The 24,931-nt window shown below is 37.1% G+C and overlaps 1 protein-coding gene and 2 long non-coding RNA genes across 3 annotated transcripts; all 3 read right to left on the bottom strand.

Moving 5' to 3' along the window:
- Positions 1-447: 447 nt before the first annotated feature.
- LOC127534218 (uncharacterized) lies at positions 448-1,655 on the bottom strand. Its single transcript, XR_007942251.1, has 4 exons — positions 1,507-1,655; positions 1,299-1,334; positions 826-1,116; positions 448-720 (listed from the first exon to the last, which is right to left on the bottom strand). It is a non-coding gene; the product is annotated as an uncharacterized LOC127534218 (long non-coding RNA).
- A 7,271-nt stretch (positions 1,656-8,926) lies between these two features.
- On the bottom strand, positions 8,927-10,273 carry LOC127534219 (uncharacterized). The gene is made up of 4 exons (XR_007942252.1): positions 9,986-10,273; positions 9,777-9,812; positions 9,304-9,594; positions 8,927-9,198 (listed from the first exon to the last, which is right to left on the bottom strand). It is a non-coding gene; the product is annotated as an uncharacterized LOC127534219 (long non-coding RNA).
- Positions 10,274-13,369: 3,096 nt separating this feature from the next.
- LOC127534217 (uncharacterized) lies at positions 13,370-19,528 on the bottom strand. The gene is made up of 14 exons (XM_051948804.1): positions 19,289-19,528; positions 18,438-18,497; positions 18,296-18,358; positions 17,795-17,857; positions 16,373-16,462; positions 16,038-16,094; positions 15,885-15,944; positions 15,495-15,605; positions 15,047-15,062; positions 14,919-14,938; positions 14,789-14,829; positions 14,584-14,647; positions 14,087-14,127; positions 13,370-13,983 (listed from the first exon to the last, which is right to left on the bottom strand). Exons 2-14 carry the CDS (start codon positions 18,469-18,471, stop codon positions 13,891-13,893), a joined length of 753 nt encoding a protein of 250 aa, XP_051804764.1. The 5' UTR covers positions 18,472-18,497; positions 19,289-19,528; the 3' UTR covers positions 13,370-13,890.
- Positions 19,529-24,931: the final 5,403 nt, after the last annotated feature.

Here is a 24,931-nt window from a genome sequence, read left to right on the forward strand (position 1 = left end):
AAATCAGGTAAAAACACGTCACTTCAACTGTAGCAGGTGGACTTTTTTGTACCAACGACAGCAGTTCAGTTCCTGTCACTGTCTTCAGACAAGAAAACTTTTCTGCATGTTTTCTTGAAATGATGAAGTAACACTCAGACACAGAAACAGACGATGGAATCTGACAGTCTAATGTGACTGAGTCTGTCTCTGTGATCACCCGTGGATTTACTGTGAGTTTAGGTGGAGGAGCTGAAAATGTAAACAAACATGTTTAATTAAAAATTGAATGTTGCATTTATTTGAAAATAAAATCTGACATCTCTAAAAGTAAACAATGCTCTGAGGCTTTTATTTTATCAAGTCCTTACACCTCCCTCATCCAGCATGTTGGCAGGAGTTTTGTTGTTTATACTGATATTCCAGTTATATCTTTATTTATTTTCTTTATCATTTACTCACGCTCTGTGGAGACAGAGGCCATGTTACTGTGTGGAGATTGATGTGAAATCAGGTAAAAACACGTCACTTCAACTGTAGCAGGTGGACTTTTTTGTACCAACGACAGCAGTTCAGTTCCTGTCACTGTCTTCAGACAAGAAAACTTTTCTGCAGGTTTTCTTGAAATGCTGAAGTAACACTCAGACACAGAAACAGATGATGGAATCTGACAGTCTAATGTGACTGAGTCTGTCTCTGTGATCACCCGTGGATTCACTGTGAGTTTAGGTGGAAGAAGGTCTGAAAAATATAAGCACAGCATACACTTAGTACTTTTCATTACATTTGCTATCACTATTATTACTGCAAAGGGTGATAAAACACCATGGCAGTGTAGTCACTCACTGTTTATGATGATGGTGGATGTATTACTGTCTGGAGTTGTAGAATGAATCGCGTCAGACTGTACAATATAACATCTGACTTCAACCTCAGCAGGTGAACGCTTACGTGTCATCTCCAGCAGCTTGGTTCCTGTCAGTGTCTCCACACACACATTTTTGGATGTTTCTTGTGTTGCAATGAAGAAATGACACCGAGACACAGAAACAGATGGTGGCGCCACACAGTTCAATGTGACTGAGTCTGTCTCTGTGATCACCAATGGATTCACTGTGAGTTCAGGTGGAGGAAGAGCTGAAAATTTAGAGGTAAATATGAGAAATTTGAAATACTGAACATTTTCACCTGCAAAATCGCATTCATGATGAGGATTAATGAGTCATTATAGGAGGCAAAGAGGGAAAAACATTCAGCATTAAAACAATCAAATCAAACTGATCAAACAATGAAAACAGAAAACAATGTTAAAAACTGACCTCCAGCTTTGACCACATTAAAGGAACCTGAAAATGCTTCAAGGAGAAACAGATGCAAAAACAACTCATCAGATAATTCAGATTTCAACACCAACTGATCTGATATAAAATGTCTCATATGCTCTGAAGTTCCATTTTAATTGAGTAGCCGTCATCAATTCATAACCAACACAGACAATGAAAAAACTCAATAAGAGGTTTAACTTACTCAGAGCAACAACCAGCAGCAGGCGTCCAGCCATGATGAAGTTAAATGATCTGAATGTTCATCTGTCGGACTACTGTGGCTTTCACCTACACTGAGTGTCCTTTTTCAGAACTTGTTCTCAGTAAAACCACAAGATGAGAAGCGACTTGCAACGGCTGGGCACAGGAACGCACACTTTACATCGACCTATTTCAAGAGAGTTTATTAATTCTTATATTTCTATCTAAAACCTTTAGATCAACTCTACCACAGTGTCGATCAGTTGGTTCAGTTAAACAGATTTTAGTCATTGTTTCTGTTGCTTTCTTACTGTTTTTTGCCTGAGAAGCTTATTTGCTAAAAAATATCAGTATGATTGATATAAGTGCTGTATGCCACATAGATCAAAACCACAAAAAAATGACTTATTATTGGGTTTTTGGAAGAATGTTGTCATTGTTTTAATCAGAATATTATATTAGCGGAGCTCAGAGGTATTTTGATGTTTACAGATAAAGTTGCTGTTCCTGTTTCCACTGTTTGTGCAGTGTTGTTTAACTTCACATTAACTGTGGATACAAGAGAGTGATATTAATCTTTAGCCTTGACCAAGAAAACAAGTAAACATCTTTCCTGAAATGTTTAATGTTTCCTCACTTCTTCCTCACACACAGAGGTTTCTCTGCCGTCACCTGATGGGAGGATCTCCAGGGTTTAGTTTTGGTTCCCCTACACATGCTGTTCCTTGTAAATGTTGCAAACAACAACTTCACCTTTCAGACTGTACAGCCAACACACACATCCTGTGAATGTTTCATTACAGTCTAGCAAACAGTCTCTCTCAGTCTTTTAGAAAAGACTAAAGACTCAGCTCTTCATTGAACACCTTTGCATTTGACAGACTACAATAACAATAAAAATAAATAAAACTCCTATTTGGCCTGAACTGCCTGTGGACACCAAAGTTCTATTATCACACTTGAACTTGTTTTGTAGGACTTTTCCATGATTGATGTCTCCTCACCAGAGCCTTGCTGGGGTTGTATCTACTCTCAGATGTACGTCACTTTGGATAGAAGCGTCTGCCAAATAAAACTGTGGAACTGTTGTAGAATTATATTCACGTATGTAGTGAACAGGAAATAATGTCAGACACAACCACAGAGTCTCCAGCAGTAAGCTCTGACACTGAACGGAAGCTCAGTGTTGTTTTGACCTAAAAGCTATTTTAACCATGTTGACATGATCACTCTGACAATACAAACACACTGACAAGAAGCTGGTAAAAGTACAATTTGTCCAACATATCAGCAGCTGAGGTTAATTCCACCCATTAATGGCACCAGATTAAACATTAAGAGGTCAATAAAGTCACAATGCAATGAAAAGACAAAAAGAATGTGTGACATATTTCACTGAGATCCATCCAGCAGCACTTAAATCACCAACATCATTGTGGTACACGATAAAGGACGATAAATGTCTGTGTGAAATGTTTTGGGAATCCACACCAGTGGACTGAGTGAATGACAGAGACATGGACTGACCACTAACACGTCTTTAAAGAGATCATCTTACTTTGAGCTTCATCTCCTTGCAATGATTCCTCATCAGTTCAAATCATAAGTCCACCACGTTTTGCTTAATTTCACCCCCTAAACGTGCATAACTTTTTGAGAAATTTGGCACGTACGTCGGGTCACGCGAAAAATTCGATATTCTGAAAAAAAAATCTGCAAAAAGTCTATAGCGCCACCTAGGGACACGACAAACGGCAACAAACCACAAGGGCAACACAAAAGGCTACAGCTCTTCGCACAGAAATGTCGTAGAGACATGCAACCACCACTCACATGTTTGTCCGCTCGAGCTCTACGAAAACCTGTCTGACCGATTTGAGCTATCTTCAATCTAGGGGGCGCTATAACCCAAAATATGAAAACCCTTAAAACATTATCTCCTCCGAAACCGTACAATATTACGGCTTCATATTTGCACAGATTATAGTGAATATCCAGCCAAACAAAAGTTATCAAAAGAAAAAAGCTAACTTGTCTAATTTTTTTTAATAAGCTGTCAAAGTTTGTCTTCACCTGAAACCATGTTTCGCTTCAATTTGGCCCCCTCAACGTGCATGTATTTTGCTGAAACTTGGTACGCAGGTTCAGTCTGCTGAAAATTTCAATATTTTGGAAACAAATTCTGGAAAAACTCTATAGCGCCACCTAGGGACACAAAAAACCTGCACGAATCACAAATAACCTCAGCTCTTCGCACAGGAATGTTGTAGAGACATGCAACCGCCACTCACGCGTCCATCTGCTCGAGCTCTACGAAAACCTGTCCAACTAATTTCAGCTATCTTCAATCTTGGGGGCGCAATAACCTGAAATATGCAAACCCTTTAAAGATTATCTCCTCCGAAACCGTACAATATTTCGGCTTCATATTTGCACAGATTATAGTGAATATCCAGCCAAACAAAAGTTATCAAAAGAAAAAGGCTAACTTGTCTAGTTTTTCTTTTATAAGCTGTCAAAGTTTGTCTTCACTTGAAACATTGTTTTGCTTAAATTTCGCCCCCAAAACGTGCATGTATTTTGCTGAAATTTGGGACGCAGGTCCGGTCTGCTGAACATTTCAATATTCTGAAAACAAAATCTGGAAAAACTCTATGGTGCCACCTCGGGACACAAATACTGCAAAAATCACAAATGGCCTCAGCTCTTGGCACAGGAATGTCGTACAGACATGCAACCACCACTCACGCGTTCGTCTGCTCGAGCTCTACGAAAATCTGTCGACAGATTTGAGCTATCTTCAATCTAGGGGGCGCTATGACCTGAAATATGCAAACCCTTTAAACATTGTCTACTCCGAAACCGTACGATATTCCGGCAGAGAAACTCCTCTGGCTTTCATCGTCGGTCACGGACGGCACTTGCTTGCCAACCGCGCGTGGGGGGCGGGGCGAGGTCCCGCCCAATGCTGCTTGCAGCTTTAATTAACATTGTTTTTAATCGTCCACTTACATCAGGGACAGATTTCCTCATCTCAGAGCACCAGCAGGTCCCTTAGATCCTTAAGACAAACTCTACTTTTTGTCCCACAGTCACATTTAAATCCACTCTACTTTTGGTTTGGGCAGAGTGAAAATGCTTCGGCAGAAACAGTAAATTAAGAAAATGTGTTGATATTTTTATGAAATCTCAAAACATTTGGTTAATTCTCTTCATACAGGACTTAAGATGGATTGTCTCTTTTTTATTATCGTGGTTTAAATGTGGCTCTGAAGATCTCTCTGTGTATGTGCGCTGTATGGTGTGTAGGAAAAACTAATGGGACATTTTTCAATAGATGTGAATAATGCTTTTATTATTTACAGCACTGAAACTCTTGATACATGTCATCGTCTGACCTTGGCACAGACCTCAGCCTCTAGATATTCAATAAAACAAAATAAAGCTAATTCACCATTCTATTGGAGAAACTAACATAAATAGCAATGAGCCTGATCAAAAGAAAATGTGTGAGAAAAACAGTGTGTCAGAGCTGCAACAGCTGGATGGAGGTCTGATGTGCAGCTGTTGTCACTCTGTGGAGAAGAAACAAAGAGACAGAAATCATCTGTCCTCATTCAGGTGGAAATGTTTTCCAGGATTAAACATTTATGGAGATGTATAACTTGCAATGGCTCGTTTTTGACATGCCAAATAATTTCTTTTTCACATCAGAGAAGACGAGTGCTTTGTACCAGTAATAACAAGTCTGTTCAGATTCAATACATTTGAAGCTCTCCAGGAGAACTTGCACCACCAAGTGGCCAAATTGTCTCTACAAGAACCTTTTATTACATTCAGACAGAGAAGAGCAGCTCACCACTTTTGTATTTGTATGTGACGACACTGTAGGTTTCATCATCGACAGCCTGCAGATAATTTAATGAGATGTGAGATTAAAGGAAGAGTGATGGCAGCCTCACATGAGACAGAATATTCAGTGTATGAAGAAAGGAGCAGATTTATAATTATGATTATTCTGTTGGTGACACCTACCATGTATGTCATGTCATCTAAAACAGAAGCCAAAGCATGGAGTTAAAAAAAAAGCAATATAATAGATGTACTATAAAAAACACTGTAATTGAATTCTCATGATTATTGTCATCAATGCAAATGAGCAACATACCTGTTGATTGACCAGTCAAGTTCACTGTTGTTCTAAATGGAAGAAAAAGTGAAAGAACATTTTTTGTGACAGAGTTCACAGGGAAGTGAAAACACAAAAGCCATTTTCAACATGACTCTCTGGAAACATTTCTAAATGACGTGAATGAAAACTCTAAATCTCAGGTTCTGCTACGACTCTGCTGATTCCTCCATCAGCACCTTTAACAAGATGCTCCATATCAGTCTTAATATGGTTCAGTCAATTTGTTCATTTTACTGACAGAAAATGTTATGAAATCTATGAATCTTGAATCGTACACTAATAATGTTATTTTTCCCAGCAGGAATATCACTGCTGATGAGATTACCAAGGCCCTCAGTGAAAGCTTTTAAAGGGTAATTCCAGTTTAATTCAACACAGCCTATTTTCAATACATGTGTGTTAAATACAGCCGTGATCTCAGTTGTGAGATTCAGGGGTAGTGAATACTTAAAAATCCCTGAAACTATTCACAAATCTCTTCAAAGATGGAGACTGCAAAGTTAGCAGAAGTGATAGAGTTGCAATAGTTACACATATGGAAAATGCACAAAATTAACCAAAGTTTTCCTTGAAGCTGCCAGAATGAATATATGACTATGAACCTGAGCAATGATGGAAAAGAAGGTACAAACTCAATCAAAACCATCTTATAATGGCAAAGAATCAACATTTCTTACCTCTCGGAAACACAGTTCTCTGGAAAATATAAATTAAATAAAAACAAATAAATACAAAACAACAATGATCAGCAAGTAATTTTAAAAGAAACTTCAATAACCCACCAAGAATAAACCAAAGAAGCTGTAACAGTCACTATTTTTAATGTTTTACTGCTTGAAAATATTGTCATGTCAACTGATTTTTAGATTTAACTGAAACAAATGAAAGCACATGAACTGGAACTGGGATTTAGTAGAAACAGTAAGATGTTTTTAATTCTTACCTTTATTAAAGAGAAATACAAATACAAACAAGAAGAGTCCCACAGTAACAGCTGCACCAGTTACCCATAAAATCCTCCCTGCATTATGAAAAGGCAATTAAAGTTCAGTCCTTTATGTTCATAGAGTTAACAGGACAAAACTATGCAGCTTATTGTGATGGTGATGCAACACAAAATGTAAAATTATTTATAGTGTGCTAGTATTTGTTCCAAAGTGACATTTTATTATTGTATTGAAACAGTAAGTAAAAATGATCCAGTGAACTATATGAATGAATCATTACTTTATATCAGTAAAATGCTTCATATTAGCAATTATTTAGATTCAAGTATAATTTGCTTTATATTCAACGGAGTAACCCAAGTGCTCTCTACTTCAAATCACACTCATAAAATATATTAGAACATTTCAGCAAAGCATTTTATCATTTTGCTAAATTAATTAAAACGTAGTTCTACCTGTTATTTTATCATCAGAGGCTGGATTGATCAGAGTTGTGTCAGCAAAGTTCAGACCACCTGCAGCAGTGAAAGCTGTGCCTGTAACAGAAAACACAACAGCTAACATTAAATTAACAAATATCCCAAACTGTTGTTAGTCTCACAGATTTTTTAAAAATTTGATTTTTAATGCAGTGGAACCACGAGGATTTAATTATTAAAATCATAAATATGTGTCAGACAGTGAGATCTTCTGGATTGTGAATCACAGACATTTACATGAATGTATCTCAGCATCTTTAAAGAATAAGGAAGTGGAGCTGAAGTTCTTACTGGGGTGGATTTTAAAATGTTCTACAATATCAGTGTGACTCAACAAGAAACTAAATGATTGCATCACCTGCTGCTTGCTTCACTGATGTTTGTTGTGACGAACGTCTTACCTGTAGTCGTCCTGAAAGTTGTCATCTGAGTTTTCATGGATTTCACATCAACTACAAAAGAAGGTACATTTAGAATATGGATAATGACCTCTTTTTGAGGAATCACAAAAAAATATATATGGAAATTGGTCATTTAAAGGCACTGTAGTAAGTAAAAATACATTTTTCCAAATAACTGTTGATGTGTTCGCCTGAAAGAAACATTTCTTCTGTTCCCTAGAGAGTTCTCAGGTCTGTGACATATCAAAAGTTTTTCAAATGCACAACATTTTTTCCAATCTTCACCGCAATCAGTACCAATGATCTTCAGTTCTTGCAGGCTCTACAAAAGTTATCAAGTGAATTTACATTTTATTTACACCACTTGTCAGTCACAGTGAACTCTATTCAGCTACAATCTGCCAAACATGTATGGACAGTTACCTAATGTTTCCCACAGAATAGCATAATTTGACCAGTGAACAGCAATTTGCAAAAAATGTCTTTTTTCTAAAACTGTCTGATGAGTTGGCCTAGTAAAAGAGGTTGTTATGTGTGGTCATATTTTGGGAAATCTCAAAGATGGAATGTAGAAACCTACAATGTCACCCAAATTCATATTCTCACTATGCTGCATTTGGTCAAGAATCTGAAAAAGTCTTCAGTAACAATAAATATTGTCAGATATTAACGTGATGTGCTGGTACAGATACCTGCTCCTCTGCAGTCTGTTGAGCTTTGAACAGATTCTAAACAACCTGATCAGACCAAGTTTCCATGATGACTGTGTTCTTCTGAACTATTTCAATCCCTCATTGCTTCAATATTTATTTCAGTTTTTCTTTCATATTGTTGGTTTCCAGCACTAAAATTATTGTGTAATCAGATCATTTATAAAAACAAAATAAAGAGTATAAATGTGTTACTTACTCCTAATAGTGGATGTGTGACTGTGTGGAGACTGATAATGTCCTATGGTGTAAAAACATGTTACTTCAACCTCAGCAGGTGAACTTTGATGCGCCATCGACAGAAGCTCAGTTCCTGTCAGTGTCTGCTGACAAGAGATGACTTTGGAGGTTTTTGTTCTCAGAGAGTATAAATAACAGTCAGACACAGACACTGATGGTGGAGTCACACAGTTCACTGCAACAGAGTCTGTCTCTGTGACTGATGCTGGATTCACTCTGAGTTCAGGTGGAGGAGCTGAAAATGTAAACAAACGTTTAATTAAAAAATTGAATGTTGCATTTATTTGAAAATAAAATCTGACATCTCTAAAAGTAAACAATGCTCTGAGGCTTTCATTTTATCAAGTCCTTACACCTCCCTCATCCAGCATGTTGGCAGGAGTTTTGTTGTTTATACTGATATTCCAGTTATATCTTTATTTATTTTTCTTTATCATTTACTCACTCTCTATGGAGACAGAGGCCATGTTACTGTGTGGAGATTGATGTGAAATCAGGTAAAAACACGTCACTTCAACTGTAGCAGGTGGATTTTTTTGTACCAACGACAGCAGTTCAGTTCCATTCACTGTCTTCAGACAAGAAAACTTTTCTGCAGGTTTTCTTGAAATGCTGAAGTAACACTCAGACACAGAAACAGACGATGGAATCTGACAGTCTAATGTGACAGAGTCTGTCTCTGTGATCACCCGTGGATTCACTGTGAGTTTAGGTGGAAGAAGGTCTGAAAGATAGAAGTACAGCATGCTCTTAGTACTTTTCATTACATTTGCTATCACTATTATTACTGCAAAGGGTGATAAAACACCATGGCAGTGTAGTCACTCACTGTTTATGACGATGGTGGATGTTTTACTGTCTGGAGTTGTAGAATGAATCGCGTCAGACTGTACAATATAACATCTGACTTCAACCTCAGCAGGTGAACGCTTACGTGTCATCTCCAGCAGCTTGGTTCCTGTCAGTGTCTCCACACACACATTTTTGGATGTTTCTTGTGTTGCAATGAAGAAATGACACCGAGACACAGAAACAGATGGTGGCGCCACACAGTTCAATGTGACTGAGTCTGTCTCTGTGATCACCAATGGATTCACTGTGAGTTCAGGTGGAGGAAGAGCTGAAAATTTAGAGGTAAATATGAGAAATTTGAAATACTGAACATTTCCACCTGCAAAATAGCATTCATGATGAGGATTAATGAGTCATTATAGGAGGCAAAGAGAGAAAAACATTCAGCATTAAAACAATCAAATCAAACTGATCAAACAATGAAAACAGAAAACAATGTTAAAAACTGACCTCCAGCTTTGACCACATTAAAGGAACCTGAAAATGCTTCAAGGAGAAACAGATGCAAAAACAACTCATCAGATAATTCAGATTTCAACACCAACTGATCTGATATAAAAATGTCTCATATGCTCTGAAGTTCCATTTTAACTGAGTAGCCGTCATCAATTCATAACCAACACAGACAATGAAAAAACTCAATAAGAGGTTTAACTTACTCAGAGCAACAACCAGCAGCAGGCGTCCAGCCATGATGAAGTGGAATGATCTGAATGTTCATCTGTCTGACTACTGTGGCTTTCACTTACACTGAGTGTCCTTTTTCAGAACTTGTTCTCAGTTAAACCACAAGATGAGAAGTGACTTGCAACGGCTGGGCACAGGAACGCACACTTTACATCGACCTACTTCAAGAGAGTTTATTAATTCTTATATTACTATCTAAAACCTTTAGATCAACTCTACCACAGTGTCGATCAGTTGGTTCAGTTAAACAGATTTTATTCTGTCAGGGCTCCCTCCTCACCCCCATCCTTCCCACCTGACATCCCCAAATATCCCTTTTCCCATCTGCTTTTCTCCCCCCTCTCCTGTTTCCTCTGCCCTGCCTGTCCCTCATCCACTCCTCTGCCCCACCTGTCTCATCTGTTCCTCTGCCCTGCCTGGCCTGTCTATTTTCCATCCGCTCCTCTGTCCTGTCCTTCCCCTACAGCTCGGTGCCTGAGTGGAGTCTAGCTTCTCCAGCTGACTCCACTCAGGCAATCAACTCTCTCCACGTCTCCCGGGCAGCTGACAACCATCTCACTAACGACTCACCACTGCAATAAAGACCGGCTCAGCCTTCCACTCCCTGCCAGAGTATTGAACAAAGAACCATGCAGTTCGGTTTGCGCTCTAGCCTTCAGCATTTTCTGTTTTAAGTTCTGCCGTGTTTCTTGACTTGTTTTCTTCTGCTTTTGTTCAGTTCGGCTGCCCGGGAACCCCCACTCCTGCCTGGAACCCCCACTCCTGCCTGGACCCCCACTCCTGCCTGGAACCCCCCGCTCCTACACCCTGGTTTTCCCCCCACCTAGCCACCATTCTCACCCCCCAAATAATAAACCCCTTGCATTCAGCCAGCCCTGGTAGTGTGGTTTTCTGCTCAGGTCCACCAGCTCAGCTCGTGACATATTCATTGTTTCTGTTGCTTTCTTATTGTTTTTGCCTGAGAAGCTTATTTGCTAAAAATATCAGTATGATTGATGTACATGCTGTATGCCACATAGATCAAAACCACAAAAATAATTGACTTATTTTAGGGTTTTTGAAAGAATGCTGTCATTGTTTTAATCAAAATAGTATATTAGTGGACCTCAGAGGTATTTTGATGTTTACAGATGAAGTTGCTGTTCCTGTTTCCACTGTTGGTGCAGTGTTGTTTAACTTCACACTAACTGTAGATACAAGAGAGTGATATTAATCTTTAACCTTGACCAAGAAAACAAGTAAACATCTTTCCTGAAATGTTTAATGTTTCCTTGCTTCTTCCTCACACACAAAGGTTTCTCAGCCGTCACCTGATGGGAGGATCTCCAGGGTTTTTCCATTGTGTCTTAAAGAAACAGCTTCTGAAGAGACTGATAAAGCTTCGACAGACACTTTGATTCCTGCTCTGCTTTCTGTGACTCCAACAAACTCATCTCCAGGTGAGGAAAAATGCCTTTACTGCTGCTAAATCTACCTTCTATTGTAGTTGATGTGAAATCCATTACAACACAGAGAACTTTCAGGATGTTTACAGGTAAGACGTTCATCACAACTGACATCGGTGATGCAAGCAGATGTGCTACAAAATCAGTGTGACTAAAACTAAGTAACTGGGTCACCTGATGCTGATTTCACTGTTGTCACAGAAGTAGAAAGTGAACTATTTAGAGAAAGTTTCAGTATCAACAATAAACTCAAAGACTGAACTCATGCTTTCATCACATTAAAAGAACCTGTTGGAGAAAATGTTTCAGTAAATTAAGTTTTAAACCCCAACTAGCCTCATATAATGTGTATATTTACTGAATAGTCTTCATGAATTAATATCCAGTGCTGATAAAGTAAGAATCTGATAAGACATTTCACTTTCACACAACAACAACTAGCAGCAGGAGTCCAGCCATGATGAACAGCAAAGTGTGAATGTATAGAAGACACCACACAGGTCTGTCTGACGACTGTGACTTTTGCACGCACAAGTTTAATTTCTTATAACTCGTTCTCATGAAAACTATCATGGAAACAGACTGCGACACCACACACTTTACATAGACTTCCTTGAACACTTTATACTGAGCTCTCAATGCAAGTGAAGATATTTAAATCAACTCTACCGCACCACTGAATAACCGCATGAGAGCACGTGGGGCGGCTGAGGCTCAGGTGGTAGAGCGGGTCGTACAAAGAGTCAGCGGTTCGATTTCTGCTCTCGCCTAGTCATGAGCTGTTGTGTCCTTGGGCAAGACACTTTACCCATCTTGCCTCCAGTGCTGCTCTCACACTGGTGTGTGAATGTTGGTGGTGGTTGGAGGGGCCACAGGCGTGGATTGGCAGCCATGCTTCCATCAGTCTGCCCCAGCTGTGGCTACAAATGTAGTTTACTGCCGCTAGAGTGAGAATGTGTGAGTGAATGAATAATGGATCCATTGTGAAGCGCTATATAAATCTAATTCATTATTGTTATTATGAAGAGCTTGTTCACTGATTCTGTAGCTTCACATTTATTTTGAGAGTGGTGTCCTGTTTGAGAGTTCAGCAAAAAGGCCAGTATTAAATCAGATCATGCATGTGTCTCCACAAATAGCTCCAGTGCACAGATTCTGATGAAAATGATTTTGTTTGCATTAAACTCAATAGTGTCAGATTTTGTATAAACAGCAGTAAGATAAGACAACACAGGACAAAACTTTATGAATACAGAAGGACATGTATGCCATTAGAGCAGCAACTATATTTGGACTTGCCAATCATCTACTTTCTGTCACAGTGACAATTTTCCAAGGTGACCGTGGTAAAGAAGGGCCAACGGGAGAGAGGACTCAAATGCTGGACAACCATTGAGGAAGGAGACGTTCAGTAACTTGATTTGAATAAATGATGGCAACAAATGTCTATTTGTTTGCAGGTGCAGGGAGCACAAACAAAAAGGATTACAACACAACAGCCTGGCAAATGACAGAGAAGAGGATCCTGGTACTGAGTGAATAAAGAGGAACTGTGAATGAGACTGAGGGTTAATGTGGGGCAGGTGGGAGTGAAAATCAGATGGCTGGATGGGAAAGAAAAGCTGATTGGCCCCTGGAGGACGACACAGTGGAGCCAACAGGACTGAGCATGTTCACGTAAGCACTGACAGGAGATGTGTAGCTGCAGACATAAACTGGGAAGAAAACAATTCAAGCATCGGACTTTTTGTTCTTTGAGCCATGGCCCCTGATTAGGAAGAACTGTTGGCTGCAGGACTGTCTATTTGTTTTCAGGCTGACAGACAACAAGTTGGACAAAGTCTTTTGATTGAAGACAATATTAATTATTTTAATTATTAATTAATCACAATCTATCCCTTACAATAAATATGAACTTAAAATCACTTTAATATAAAACATGAATTACACAGCGTAGGAAAACAAATGAAATACACTCACAAAAATATGTAGAAACATTTAGTGAGATTGTAAGTTGTAGATATACTTTGTTCGATATTTTCCTTTTAGTTTGTATTAACACACAACAAAGGAATCTCACAGTGAGCAACTAATAAATGACAAAGTTCAAGCTACAAATATCGATGGATTAAAAAATAAAATTGATTACAATACACACATTCTTTTGAGTAATTCTGCCTAGCAGCTATAGTTTAAAGTTAAGATGAATAAATTTTTAGTTTATTAAACATACAGAGATATAATACAGATATAAATAGTTTTTTGAGGGTCAGGACCAGGTCACACACATTACCGACAACATCTCTCTTGATTAGATTGTAAACAGTAAAAGGTGGATTTTAAAATAACACATTGTTTAAAAAAATACTCTTTAGGCTTTCTGCTTTCTTCTCCTTAATCATAATTGCACATTATTCTATAAACCCTGTGTTTCAGTATGCCTGCAGGAGGCTGTACACCATGTCTGGTTGGTCTGATGCAGTTGGGCGGTCAGGGATGGTTTCGTACAGGTGATAGATGTCAGACTGGAAAAGAAAAACAACAACTGTAAAAGCCCTGTTAGCTTATAGCATCTATAAAGCTACACATATCAAATATATTCCTCACTGCCCCCCTTGTTTTACTTACATCTTGACTTTGAGGCTCTTCTCTGTTCAGTTTCTCAAAACCTGCAGATAAAAGAGAAGCACTAAAATGATCGTATTCAAGTTTGGTATTTTATTGCACTGCCTGTAAATTAGAAGAGAAATGTCAGAAAAGTCCAGAAACACAGAAAACCTACAGGAAATCTCTGTAATGAATTAAACAGTCATTGTGCTTCCCTAAATGTATGCTCTTGTAAGTGTTTAGTGATTAAATAGCTGCGTTTATCACAAGTCAGTAAAATATCATATGAGAAAAAGCTACAAGCATTGTGTTTGTCACTGTTATTGAAGGAGTGAATGGAGGAAAAGTAACAATATCACTGAAATCCACTTATATAAATATACTAGATACTGTAAATTGAAATAACACTGCAGATAAATTGAAATTAATTTATTATACATAATATCCAGTAATGTGAGTTTGTCATTGGTCCTGCATCATGCATCATTCAGGCAGATGTCAAAATAAAAGCAGCTCACCTGTAGAACAGTCAGCACTAGGTACTGAAGTGATCAAACTGTAGGTACTATTAACAGGTAACTCCTGACAACAGGAAAGAGGGGAGATGCAGTGACAGAATTATATGAATAACACAATGACACATTATTTTACCCTGAGTATCTTTGCTATTAAAATGTTTGTTTTATGTTACATGAATGTTAGAAATAAAGTGTGTTTAATTACCACTCCTCCATGGCTGATATTTCTCAGGCACACAGACTCATCTATAAGAGAAGGTAATAAAAGCCCAATCAACTAAAATATACATGCACTGTATGAACGAACAATACAGGTAATTTACTGTATACATTACCTGTGATGTTGGCTTTTGTTCTGTGTAGAAACAACAGAAAATGTGTTAACAAAGAATGAATACAAGAAATAAAAACATACTATATAAGGCAATAAACCTAACATCCAGAGGGATAAATAAATACTTACTTGGAAGATGAACTTCCTAAAAAATAAAAAATAAATGAAACATCAGGCACAAGTTACTCGTTCACAGCTGTGCAACTGATAACATCCAACATTTATAAGCAGGAGAACGACACAGACAATATGAACAGACAAGCTCAGATTCAGATTCAGCTCACTAAAAACAGCTGAGCCATTTCAACAATTATAACTCTACAACAATTTGCTATTAAAATGACAATTCCTTGACTTCTTTTGACATATAAATAGAAATTATTTTTCCAGATTCAGGCAACAGAAGCCACAATCGAATTGACAACAAACCGTTTTATGCTTTGGACATTACGAAACACTTTGTCAAACTTTGTATTAATGGACTTGAAATAACATTCAAATTTCTGAAATATGCTTTAACGTGTGTGTGAATTTGAAAAGGTGTGTTGCAGGACACATCAACTGACACAGTTCTCACCTGTTCTTCTTTTGAGATGTCTGTGAAGCACCAGCACCAGAAGGACGACAGCAATGCTTACTCCAAAAGCCGCCACAGACATGAGCAACTTTAACAGTTTAACAGTTGCTGCTGTTTTGGAGGCCACAAACAAGTTTTACTTTGAAATCAAAAAGCAAGAGGACTGTGTATTCCTGTTTTTTGCTTGTACAAAAGATACCAAATAGTTAAGTGTCCACTTAATTCTGAATCTTTGCAATTTGAGCCCTTAAAAATGTTAAAATGTACTAATTATTCCATTGAAAGTTCAATATCCTGAAGCACAATGCCTGGAAAAAAAAAATTTATGCTCTGAAATATATATTTTGTATTCAATTAGTATCAATTACAACACATCTATAATTTTCTTACCTGGTGTTAGGTTCACAGAGGTGATAGGAGGGGAAACACTGGACATTATAACAGTCGAACCTGCGGCATAGACACACAATACCATTTTAAAGGCTTTATAGAGTCATGTCTGATCATGTTTTGGTCATTATATAGATCAATAGCATGTCCTACCGGTGGTCACAGTAAATGCGGATTTTGTGCTCATGGTACTTGATTCTCTTTCCACATCTGCAGTAAAAGGAAATGATTTGGGGGCTAAGTAAAATAACAATGTGCTATTTTTGTTGTTGGTAGCACTTCAACACTAAACTTTTCAAAAACTAACACAATAATTAGTTCTGATTTTAGTCATTCATGATGCATCCATGAACATTTCTCTGATGATGACAACATCAGCTGGTCATTGCTTTTCAACATGGAATCATAGTCAAAATAATTTGTCTTTTTTGATGAAAATTTGTGAAAACATTTGCTTTGTATTTCTGATGGACTTAGAGGAATTTCACCTGCATCATTGCCTCCTGGTGTCGGATTCGTCGTTGTTCTGACAGCAGAGGTCACAGTATTTTCAGAACTGAGATTAGGTGGAAACGATCCTTGAAAACACAAAAATATTAGATACACATTAGCATTTTGTCAAAAGTTACTTAGAAATTCCTACCTCCTCATTTCCTGTCATCTTTATTTTATTATTGGGGCAGTGGTGGCTCACTGGTTCAAGGAGTTTCAAGCTCCAGCACCATCCAGCTTAATGTGGCCGACCCTGAGTTCTGATCTGAGCTTTCTAGAAGAGAATTACCCCTTTCAGGATCAATAGATTATATAAATTCACATATTTTCAACATATTTTCCTTATTGCTATACGCTGTCTTCATTCTTTCATTTTGATAGTGGTTGATTTTGTTGTAGAAGCAGAAGTTTGTTTCATAACTGCACTAGTTTATTTTTCCATCTTTGTGTGAACTGGCCGTTTTGTTTTTGAGTCAAACCAACAACAGGAATCCTCTGATGTTTTGTCATGAAGTGAGCAAGTTCAAGGAAACATGTTCACCGACACATTGGAGAGATTGATGATTTGCTGTGGGATCAACAAAGAGTTTTCCTTCATCGTGCTGATTATTTTACAGATCATCCACAAGACTTAGTGGTAAAACTTGTAGTCAGGGCTGCTCAGGTCACCTAGTTACATTGCTGGATAGCTAGGAAACTTCCCATGATGCACTGACCACTGCCCCCCACCCACTCGCTAGAAGCACACACATATAATTTCATTGTACCGTTGCAATGACAATAAGGCTTCTTATCTTATCTCCCTCCCTGAGCCTGGTTCTCCTGAGGTTTCTTTCTGTTAAAAGGTGATTTTGTTTGTTTGTTTTTTCTACCCACTCCTGCAAAGCACTTCCTCAAAGTGAAATTGGAGAGAACTTTGCATTTGTTGGGTTTCTCTGTGTGACATAGTAAGGCCTTTACTCAAATATGTGAAGCGCCTGAGATAACATATGTTATGAATTGGTGTTGTTCTGTGCACATTTGCTTTTTCCAGAACAAACTCAGCTAAGAATGCACCACTTTAAGGGTTTCTAAATTTTTAATCTCCTTAACCTGTGAGCTCTATTGTCCATGAACACTGAAACAACACACAGCTGACCAAGAAGCATTCAATAGTCAAATGTCCACTTACTTTTGAGGTCTTGCAATTTAAACACACTGTTAAAATGCTATCTCACACATGTTTTATTATTAATATTGCTATTAATAATATGAATCTACTCAAAGCTGAGACTTGGCACTTTAATAGAGTAACCAATATTAAATTCGATATTCTATATGCTGAAGCACAATATGTGGGGAAAACACAACTTTATGGTCTGAAATATATAATTTGCAATTCACGGATATCAGTTCCAAAACATCTATACTTTTCTTACCTGATGTTGGGTTCACAGAGGTGGCAGGAGTGGAAACACTGGACATGGTGACATCTGAACTTGCTGTATAGACATATTAGATATATAGCATGTACTACCTGCTATCACAGTAAATGTTGAGTTTTTGCTCATAATGCTTGACAATTTTATGTCCTTAACCTGTGGTCTATGGTCCATGAACTAATACTGAAACAACACACAGCTGACCAAGAAGCATTCAATAGTCAAGCGTCCACTTACATTTAAAGTCTTGCAATTTGGACACAATGTGTTAAAAAGTTTTCCCACATAAATTTCATTATTATTGTTATTACTAATGATAATAATAATATGAATCTACTCAAAATAAAGCTGAGACTTGGCATTTTGATATAGTAACCAATATTATATTCAAAGTTCTACAGGCTGAAGCCCAGCATGTGGAAAAAACAACTTTATGGTCTGAAATATATAATTTGCAATTCACGGATATCAGTTACAACACATCTATACTTTTCTTACCTGATGTTGGGTTCACTGAGGTGGTAGGAGTGGAAACACTGGACATGGTGACATCTGAACTTGCTGCATAGACATAAAATAACATTTAAAGACTTAAATGATCATGTTTTTGGTCACCATTTAGATATATAGCATGTACTACCTGCTGTCACAGTAAATGTTGACTTTTTGCTCATTGTGCTTGATTCTCTTGCCACAATATCTGCAGCAAAATGAAACAAAATATAAATTAATTAATATTTGCTATATTTTTTTGTTTATCAAATCACTTCAACAAAAAACCTTTCAAAACTAAGAAACACATTTACTCTGTTGTTAGTCATGCCATGACCATTTCTGTGGTGATAACTACCAGCTGCTCAGTCCAACAACACTTTGGACCACACTGAAATGCTGCAGAAATTATCAATCAAATTGTTATGAAATTTGATGAATTTAGTTGTAACGACACCAGGAAGTTTAGTTCAGTCCGTGAAATTTCACAACATTTCTCCATATCTACTGGACTGACGAAACAGAGAAAACATATCTTCCCAAATGTTGTTTGATAAAAAAAAAAAAATTGAAATGATTAATCTGGAACCATCTTTGCTTTTCACATCATCACACTTGTTGTGGTGTTTAAAGCTGTTTGGACATTCAGCCCAGGGTTAGTACCGAATATGTTATTATATTGGTTCATATTTGATAATTTGCCTCTTTTTTATCTTGATATTAACAATACAGTCTTGCTCCCTAAATGTTTTCACTGTGAAAAAAGCAGCATTAATTATCATTTATATGGACAGTTCGTGGAATATGATCCCTGAAATAGCGAGTGGGGGGCCCCCAAACACATTTTATATTGGGTCACAAAAAGATCAAAATGTTCCTATGACCTTTGTGAAATTTGTATCACTTCACACAATCACTTGCAATTCATTCTGAGGTTTTCATATTTCAAAGGAAGTGATGTGTCACATACAGTAGATTTAATTAGTGTCTTTGACTCACCAGTCAAGCTCCTTCTATCACTACGAGGAGACAAAGTATTCTGTTCACGTTCCAAGTTGTAGTCACAGCTGGCATCCTTCTGTTGAACAGAATCTAAATGTCTCAACAGATCATCAACTGTGACAGTAAAACGGCAAAACCACTGTTTGGATTTTGATCTCTTCTGCTTGGCGGTTGTTGTTGGAACCAGACGGTTCACTTCTCCAAAGTAAAGGTTACATCTTGTACCACGTTTCACAGATCCAGGAAGAGAGCAAGTAAAGAAAATGACGTCCCCCTCCGATAGTTGAAGAGTTATTTCTGGTTTTAGACCTTCAAAAAGATTAACTAAAAGTTAGTCAACATAATGTTCCAGTCTGCCATCAAGTGAACTGCATTTGAGGTAAGAGCTTCAAACTGCTCGCTTTCACAGACGTTAGAAGCAGAAGATTGTCATATCAGTTAAATGTGATTTATACTGTAATTATAATTAATTTAATGTAAATGAATATGGGAATTAATAAAATAACATTTGTTCTGGTTTTGTTATTTGTAACATTTCAACACAAAACTTTTTTTTTTTTAATGGGCCTTTTTCAGCTTTTGTTTTTTTTTTTATTTATAGGTGCAGTGAAGAGACAGACAGGAAACGTGGGAGAAAGACATGCAGCAAAGGGCCATGAGCAGGAATCGAACCCGGGCCGCTGCGTCGGGGACCAGCCCCTATACATGGTTCACCCGCTTAACCTGTTAAGCTATACGGGCGGCCCAACTTTTCAAAAATGAAAACAAAATAATTAGTTCTGTTTTCAGGCACTCATAATGCATCCATGAACATTATTCTAGTGATGACAACATCAGCTGGTCATTGCTTCTCAACATGGAATCATAGTCAAAATAATTTGGCTTTTTTGCCGAACATTTGCGAAAACATTTGCATTGTATTTCAGGTGGACTTCGAGGAATTTTACCTGCATCATTGCCTCCTGGTGTTGGATTCGTCGTCGTTTTGACATTAGAGGTCACGGTATTTGGAGGACTCAGATTAGCTGGAAGTGATCCATGAAAACACGAAAATATTAGATACACATTCATATTAACATTTACTAAAAAGTTTCTTCAAAATTCCCACTTCCCCCTTTCTTGTCATCTTTATTTTATTATTGGGGCAGTGGTGGCTCACTGGCTCAGACTTTGGGTTACTGATCAGAAGGTTCGAGTTTCAAGCTCCAGAACCACCAAGCTTAATTTGGCCAACCCTGAGTTCTGACCTGAGCTTTCTAAAACAGAATTAGACCTTGCAGGATCAATAGATTATATAAATTAAAGTATTCTAAAAAATATTTTCCTTATTGCTGTACTCTATGTACCAAAAAGATCGAAATGTTCTTATGACCTTTGTGAAATTTGTGTCACTTCACACAATCACTCGCAATTCATTCTGATTTCAAAAGAAGTGATGTCTTTGACTCACCAGTCAGGCTCTTTCTATCACTACGAGGAGACAAAGTATTCGGTACACGTTCCAGTTTGTAATCACAGCTGGCATCCTTCTGTTGAACAGAATCTAAATGTTTCAGCAAATCATCAAATGGGACAGTAAAACGGCAAAACCACTGCTTGGTTTTAGTCTGTGTCTGCCAGGTGGTTGCTGTTAGAATCGGATGGTTCACTTCTCCAAAGTAAAGGTTACATCTTGTACCACGTTTCACAGATCCAGGAAGAGAGCAAATAAACAAAATGTCCCCCTCAAATGATTGAAGACTCATCTCTGGTTTTTGGCCTTCAAAAAGATTAATAAAAAAATCAGTCAATATAATATTCCAGTCTGCCATCAAGTGAACTGCATTTGAGGTAACTTCCAACTGTTTGCTTTCATAGACATCATAAGAGGAATTGTGTCATATTAAATAAATGTGTTTGATACTGTAATTACAATGAATTTAAAGAAAATAGAGGATGGAATCTGACAGCTGAGTGTGACTGAGTCTGTCTCAGTGATCACTGGTGGATTAACTGTCAGTTTAGGTGGAGGAAATGCCACAGAAGCATGATATAAGACATACTTAATATTCCAAACAAGAACTTAATGTAAATGTAATAGTAAACTATGTTATGTAATAAAAATAACATTGCAGGCGGACATGAAGGATAAAAAAATCAGAGACTGACCTTGTCCTTGAATCTTATAAAAGGAACCTTTGGGAAATAAAACATATTTACCAGGTAAATGCAAATAATAATAACACAAATGTATAACAACATCAACAAAATGTAGACAGATTCACAATTAGCTAATAATTATCTAATACTAGTCCTCACCCAACATCAGCATTAAGAACACACAACATAAAGTCACCAACCATGAAAAAAATTACATCAGTCTGAATGTTTTTGTAGAAAAAAAATTAAAAATGAAATTCCATTAACAATGAATCTATATGAGCAGTTTCAAACTGCTCGCTTTCACAGGCGTTAGAAGAAGAAGCGTGTCATATTAAGTAAATGTGATTTATACAGTTATTACAATTAATTTAATGAAGAGCAAAGTTTTGGCAAACTGATAAAATGCTAAATGTGTATTTTAATGATTAATATAGTGCACATAAGGCATGAGAGAAGTAGTCACTTACTCTGTATGGTGATAGAGGACATGTCACTGAATGGAGACAGAAAAGTCTCATGTTCAAGCTGTACACTGTAAAAACATTTAACTTGAACCTCAGAAGGTGAACTGTGATGTGAAATCTTCAGCAGCTCAGTTCCTGTCAGCGTTCGACGACATGAGGAGGTTTCAAAAGCTACTCTGGTCACATTGTAGAAATAACACTGAGACACAGAAAGAGATGATGGAGTCACACAGTTCAGTGTGACTGAGTCTGTCTCTGTGATCACTGGTGGATTCACTGTCAGTTTAGGTGGAGGAAGAGCTGAAAAATTAAAGTTTATGTTAGGTTAAATAACTACATTTGTATTTATTTACGGTAATAGCACACTGAACACTGTGATTATTAAACTCAGTTTAGAAGAGCTGAAAAATTGAAGTATATGAAGAGTTCATTTGCAAAAACAGGTAACTCCATTTTCAGAAAACTAATTTTTTTTATTGTTTACTTGAGATAATAATAATAACACTAATCATTTATTTTTTCTCTATTTTGTCATGTATTTTTCTACTGAGTCAAATCCACACAACTTCAGCTTGATTGATATTATCTCAAGTAAACAATAAAAAAAAGTTTTCTGAAAATTTATCAAAACGGAGTTATCTGTTTTTGCAAATGAACTCTTCACATGTTAGATTAAATCACTACATTTGCATTTATTTACAGTAATAGCAAACTCAACACTGTGATGTGAATTGTTAATCTCACTGATATTATTGCAACACAAAACAAAGTCCATGATTGTGTAGTTACTCACTGTTTATGGTGATGGTGGATGGATCACTGTGTAGAGATAAAGCACCAGACATTACACTGTAAAAACATTTCACTTTAACCTCAGCAGGTAACTTTTGTACCATCTTCAGCAGCTCACTTAACCTCAGTGTTTGCACACAGACGCCTTCAGATATGCGTTGAGTTGCAGTGAAGAAATAACATCTGGTCACAGAAACAGATGATGGAGTCACACAGTCTAATGTGACTGAGTCTGTCTCTGTGATCACTGGTGGATTCACTGTCAGTTTAGGTGGAGGAAGAGCTGAAAAATCATGTTATCAGACACTTAATTTTTGTAAATGAGAAATTGTGATTTAATGTATGAGGTAAAGAAAAATATATGAGGGGGAAAAAGTCAATTTAATAACTATGTGGTTGTTATTAAAGATAATAGATCAGAGACTGACCTTGTCCTTGAATCTCATGAACAGACCCTGTTAAAATAAAACATATTAACCAGGTAAACACATTTAATAACTCACACAGTAACTTTAAAAAAAATGTAAATATATTAAAAATCACAATTTGCTAATAATTAACAAACGATTAAACAAATGAGCAGCACAGAGCAACAACATCAGCATCAAGAACACACAACATAAAATCACCAAGGATGAAAATAATAACATGAATGTGCATTTATCTGTAAAACCCCATGGCTCTATGGGTCAAACTAAATTTGCATTCTTTGCATTCAGTCTCTTGTGTCTGAGTTTGACTAAGAAAACACAAAAGGAAACCAACAGAAACTGCCATTAATGAACTGTCCTGTATCAACTGGCTGCTGACAGATGGAGAGTGGAAGGTCAGCACTGGTCACACAGTCACAATAGCAACATTAATATGAAACACAAGAGGTTTTTTTTAAAAATATATATATAATTTTTCATTATTGTAAGACAGAAGAGGAAAACTATTACCCTTTATTAACTATTATCTCTCATTAACATATCAAAGCATGAGAAAAGTATCACTCACTCTGTATGGTGATGTAGGATATGTCACTGAATGGAGAATTCTCATGTTCAAGATGTACAGTGTAATAACATAACACCTGAACCTCAGAAGGTGAACTCTGATGTGAAATTTTCAGCAGCTCAGTTCCTGTCAGCGTTCGACGGCATGAGGAGGTTTCAATAGTTACTCTGGTCATAGTGTAGAAATAACATCTGGTCACAGAAACATATGATGGAGTCACACAGTCTAATGTGACTGAGTCTGTCTCTGTGATCACTGGTGGATTCACTGTCAGTTTAGGTGGAGGAAGAGCTGAAAAATCAAGATATATGAGATGCTTAATATTCCAAACAAGAAATGAATGTAAATGTAATAGTAAACTATGCTGTTTAATAATAATAACATTGCAGGTGGACATTAAAGATAAGAATTCAGAAACTGACCTTGTCCTTGAATCTCATGAAAAATATCTGTTAAAATAAATATATTAACTCAGTAAATACATACTATATGTATTTAATAAGTTACTAATTCACATGCATGGTATCCAATTTTAACAAAACATAGACAGAATAAAACTCACAATTAGCTAATAACTAACTAACAGTTGGTCCTCACACTTCAGTTGCTCATGAATCAGCAAATAAACAGCGCAGAGCAACAACGTCAGCATTAACAACACACAACATAAAGTCACCAACCACAAAAAAAAATAACATCAATGTGTAATTACTTGAAAAATTATCCATAAACAATGAAACATCTATATGAGGTTTGACTTACACATGAAGACGACGGACAGCAGGAGTCCAGCCATGATGAAGCTCAACTCAGACTGTCCACAACTCTCTGAACAAGACACTTGAATGTACGACTACACAGATGCTGATATGAGAGTCATTTTGCAGAAGTTGTTCACAGGAAAACCACAGCAGGCGTGAGAAATGAACCACTCAAAGAATTAACAGCAACCCACACTGTTTTCAGACGTTTCAATGCAACTACAGACACGTTTTCATTAGACTGAACGCACCACAGAGGAAGTTAACCTCTGAACAAATGTGACAGCGTTTACTTCAGATGAAATTTCTTTTTCCTTTGTGTGTTTTTTGCACAAATACAGCTTCTCTATTTTAGCTTCTTCCATTTTAGTAGATACACAAACTTGACAGTCTTCTCTATTTGTGTGTAAAAGTCTTAACATTTATGTACATTATTTGGAGACACATTCTGCAGTAAATAAATGTGTATTTACTTCACAACT

Source organism: Acanthochromis polyacanthus, chromosome 5 (assembly GCF_021347895.1).
Source record: "Acanthochromis polyacanthus isolate Apoly-LR-REF ecotype Palm Island chromosome 5, KAUST_Apoly_ChrSc, whole genome shotgun sequence".
Taxonomy (NCBI): Eukaryota; Metazoa; Chordata; class Actinopteri; family Pomacentridae; genus Acanthochromis; species Acanthochromis polyacanthus.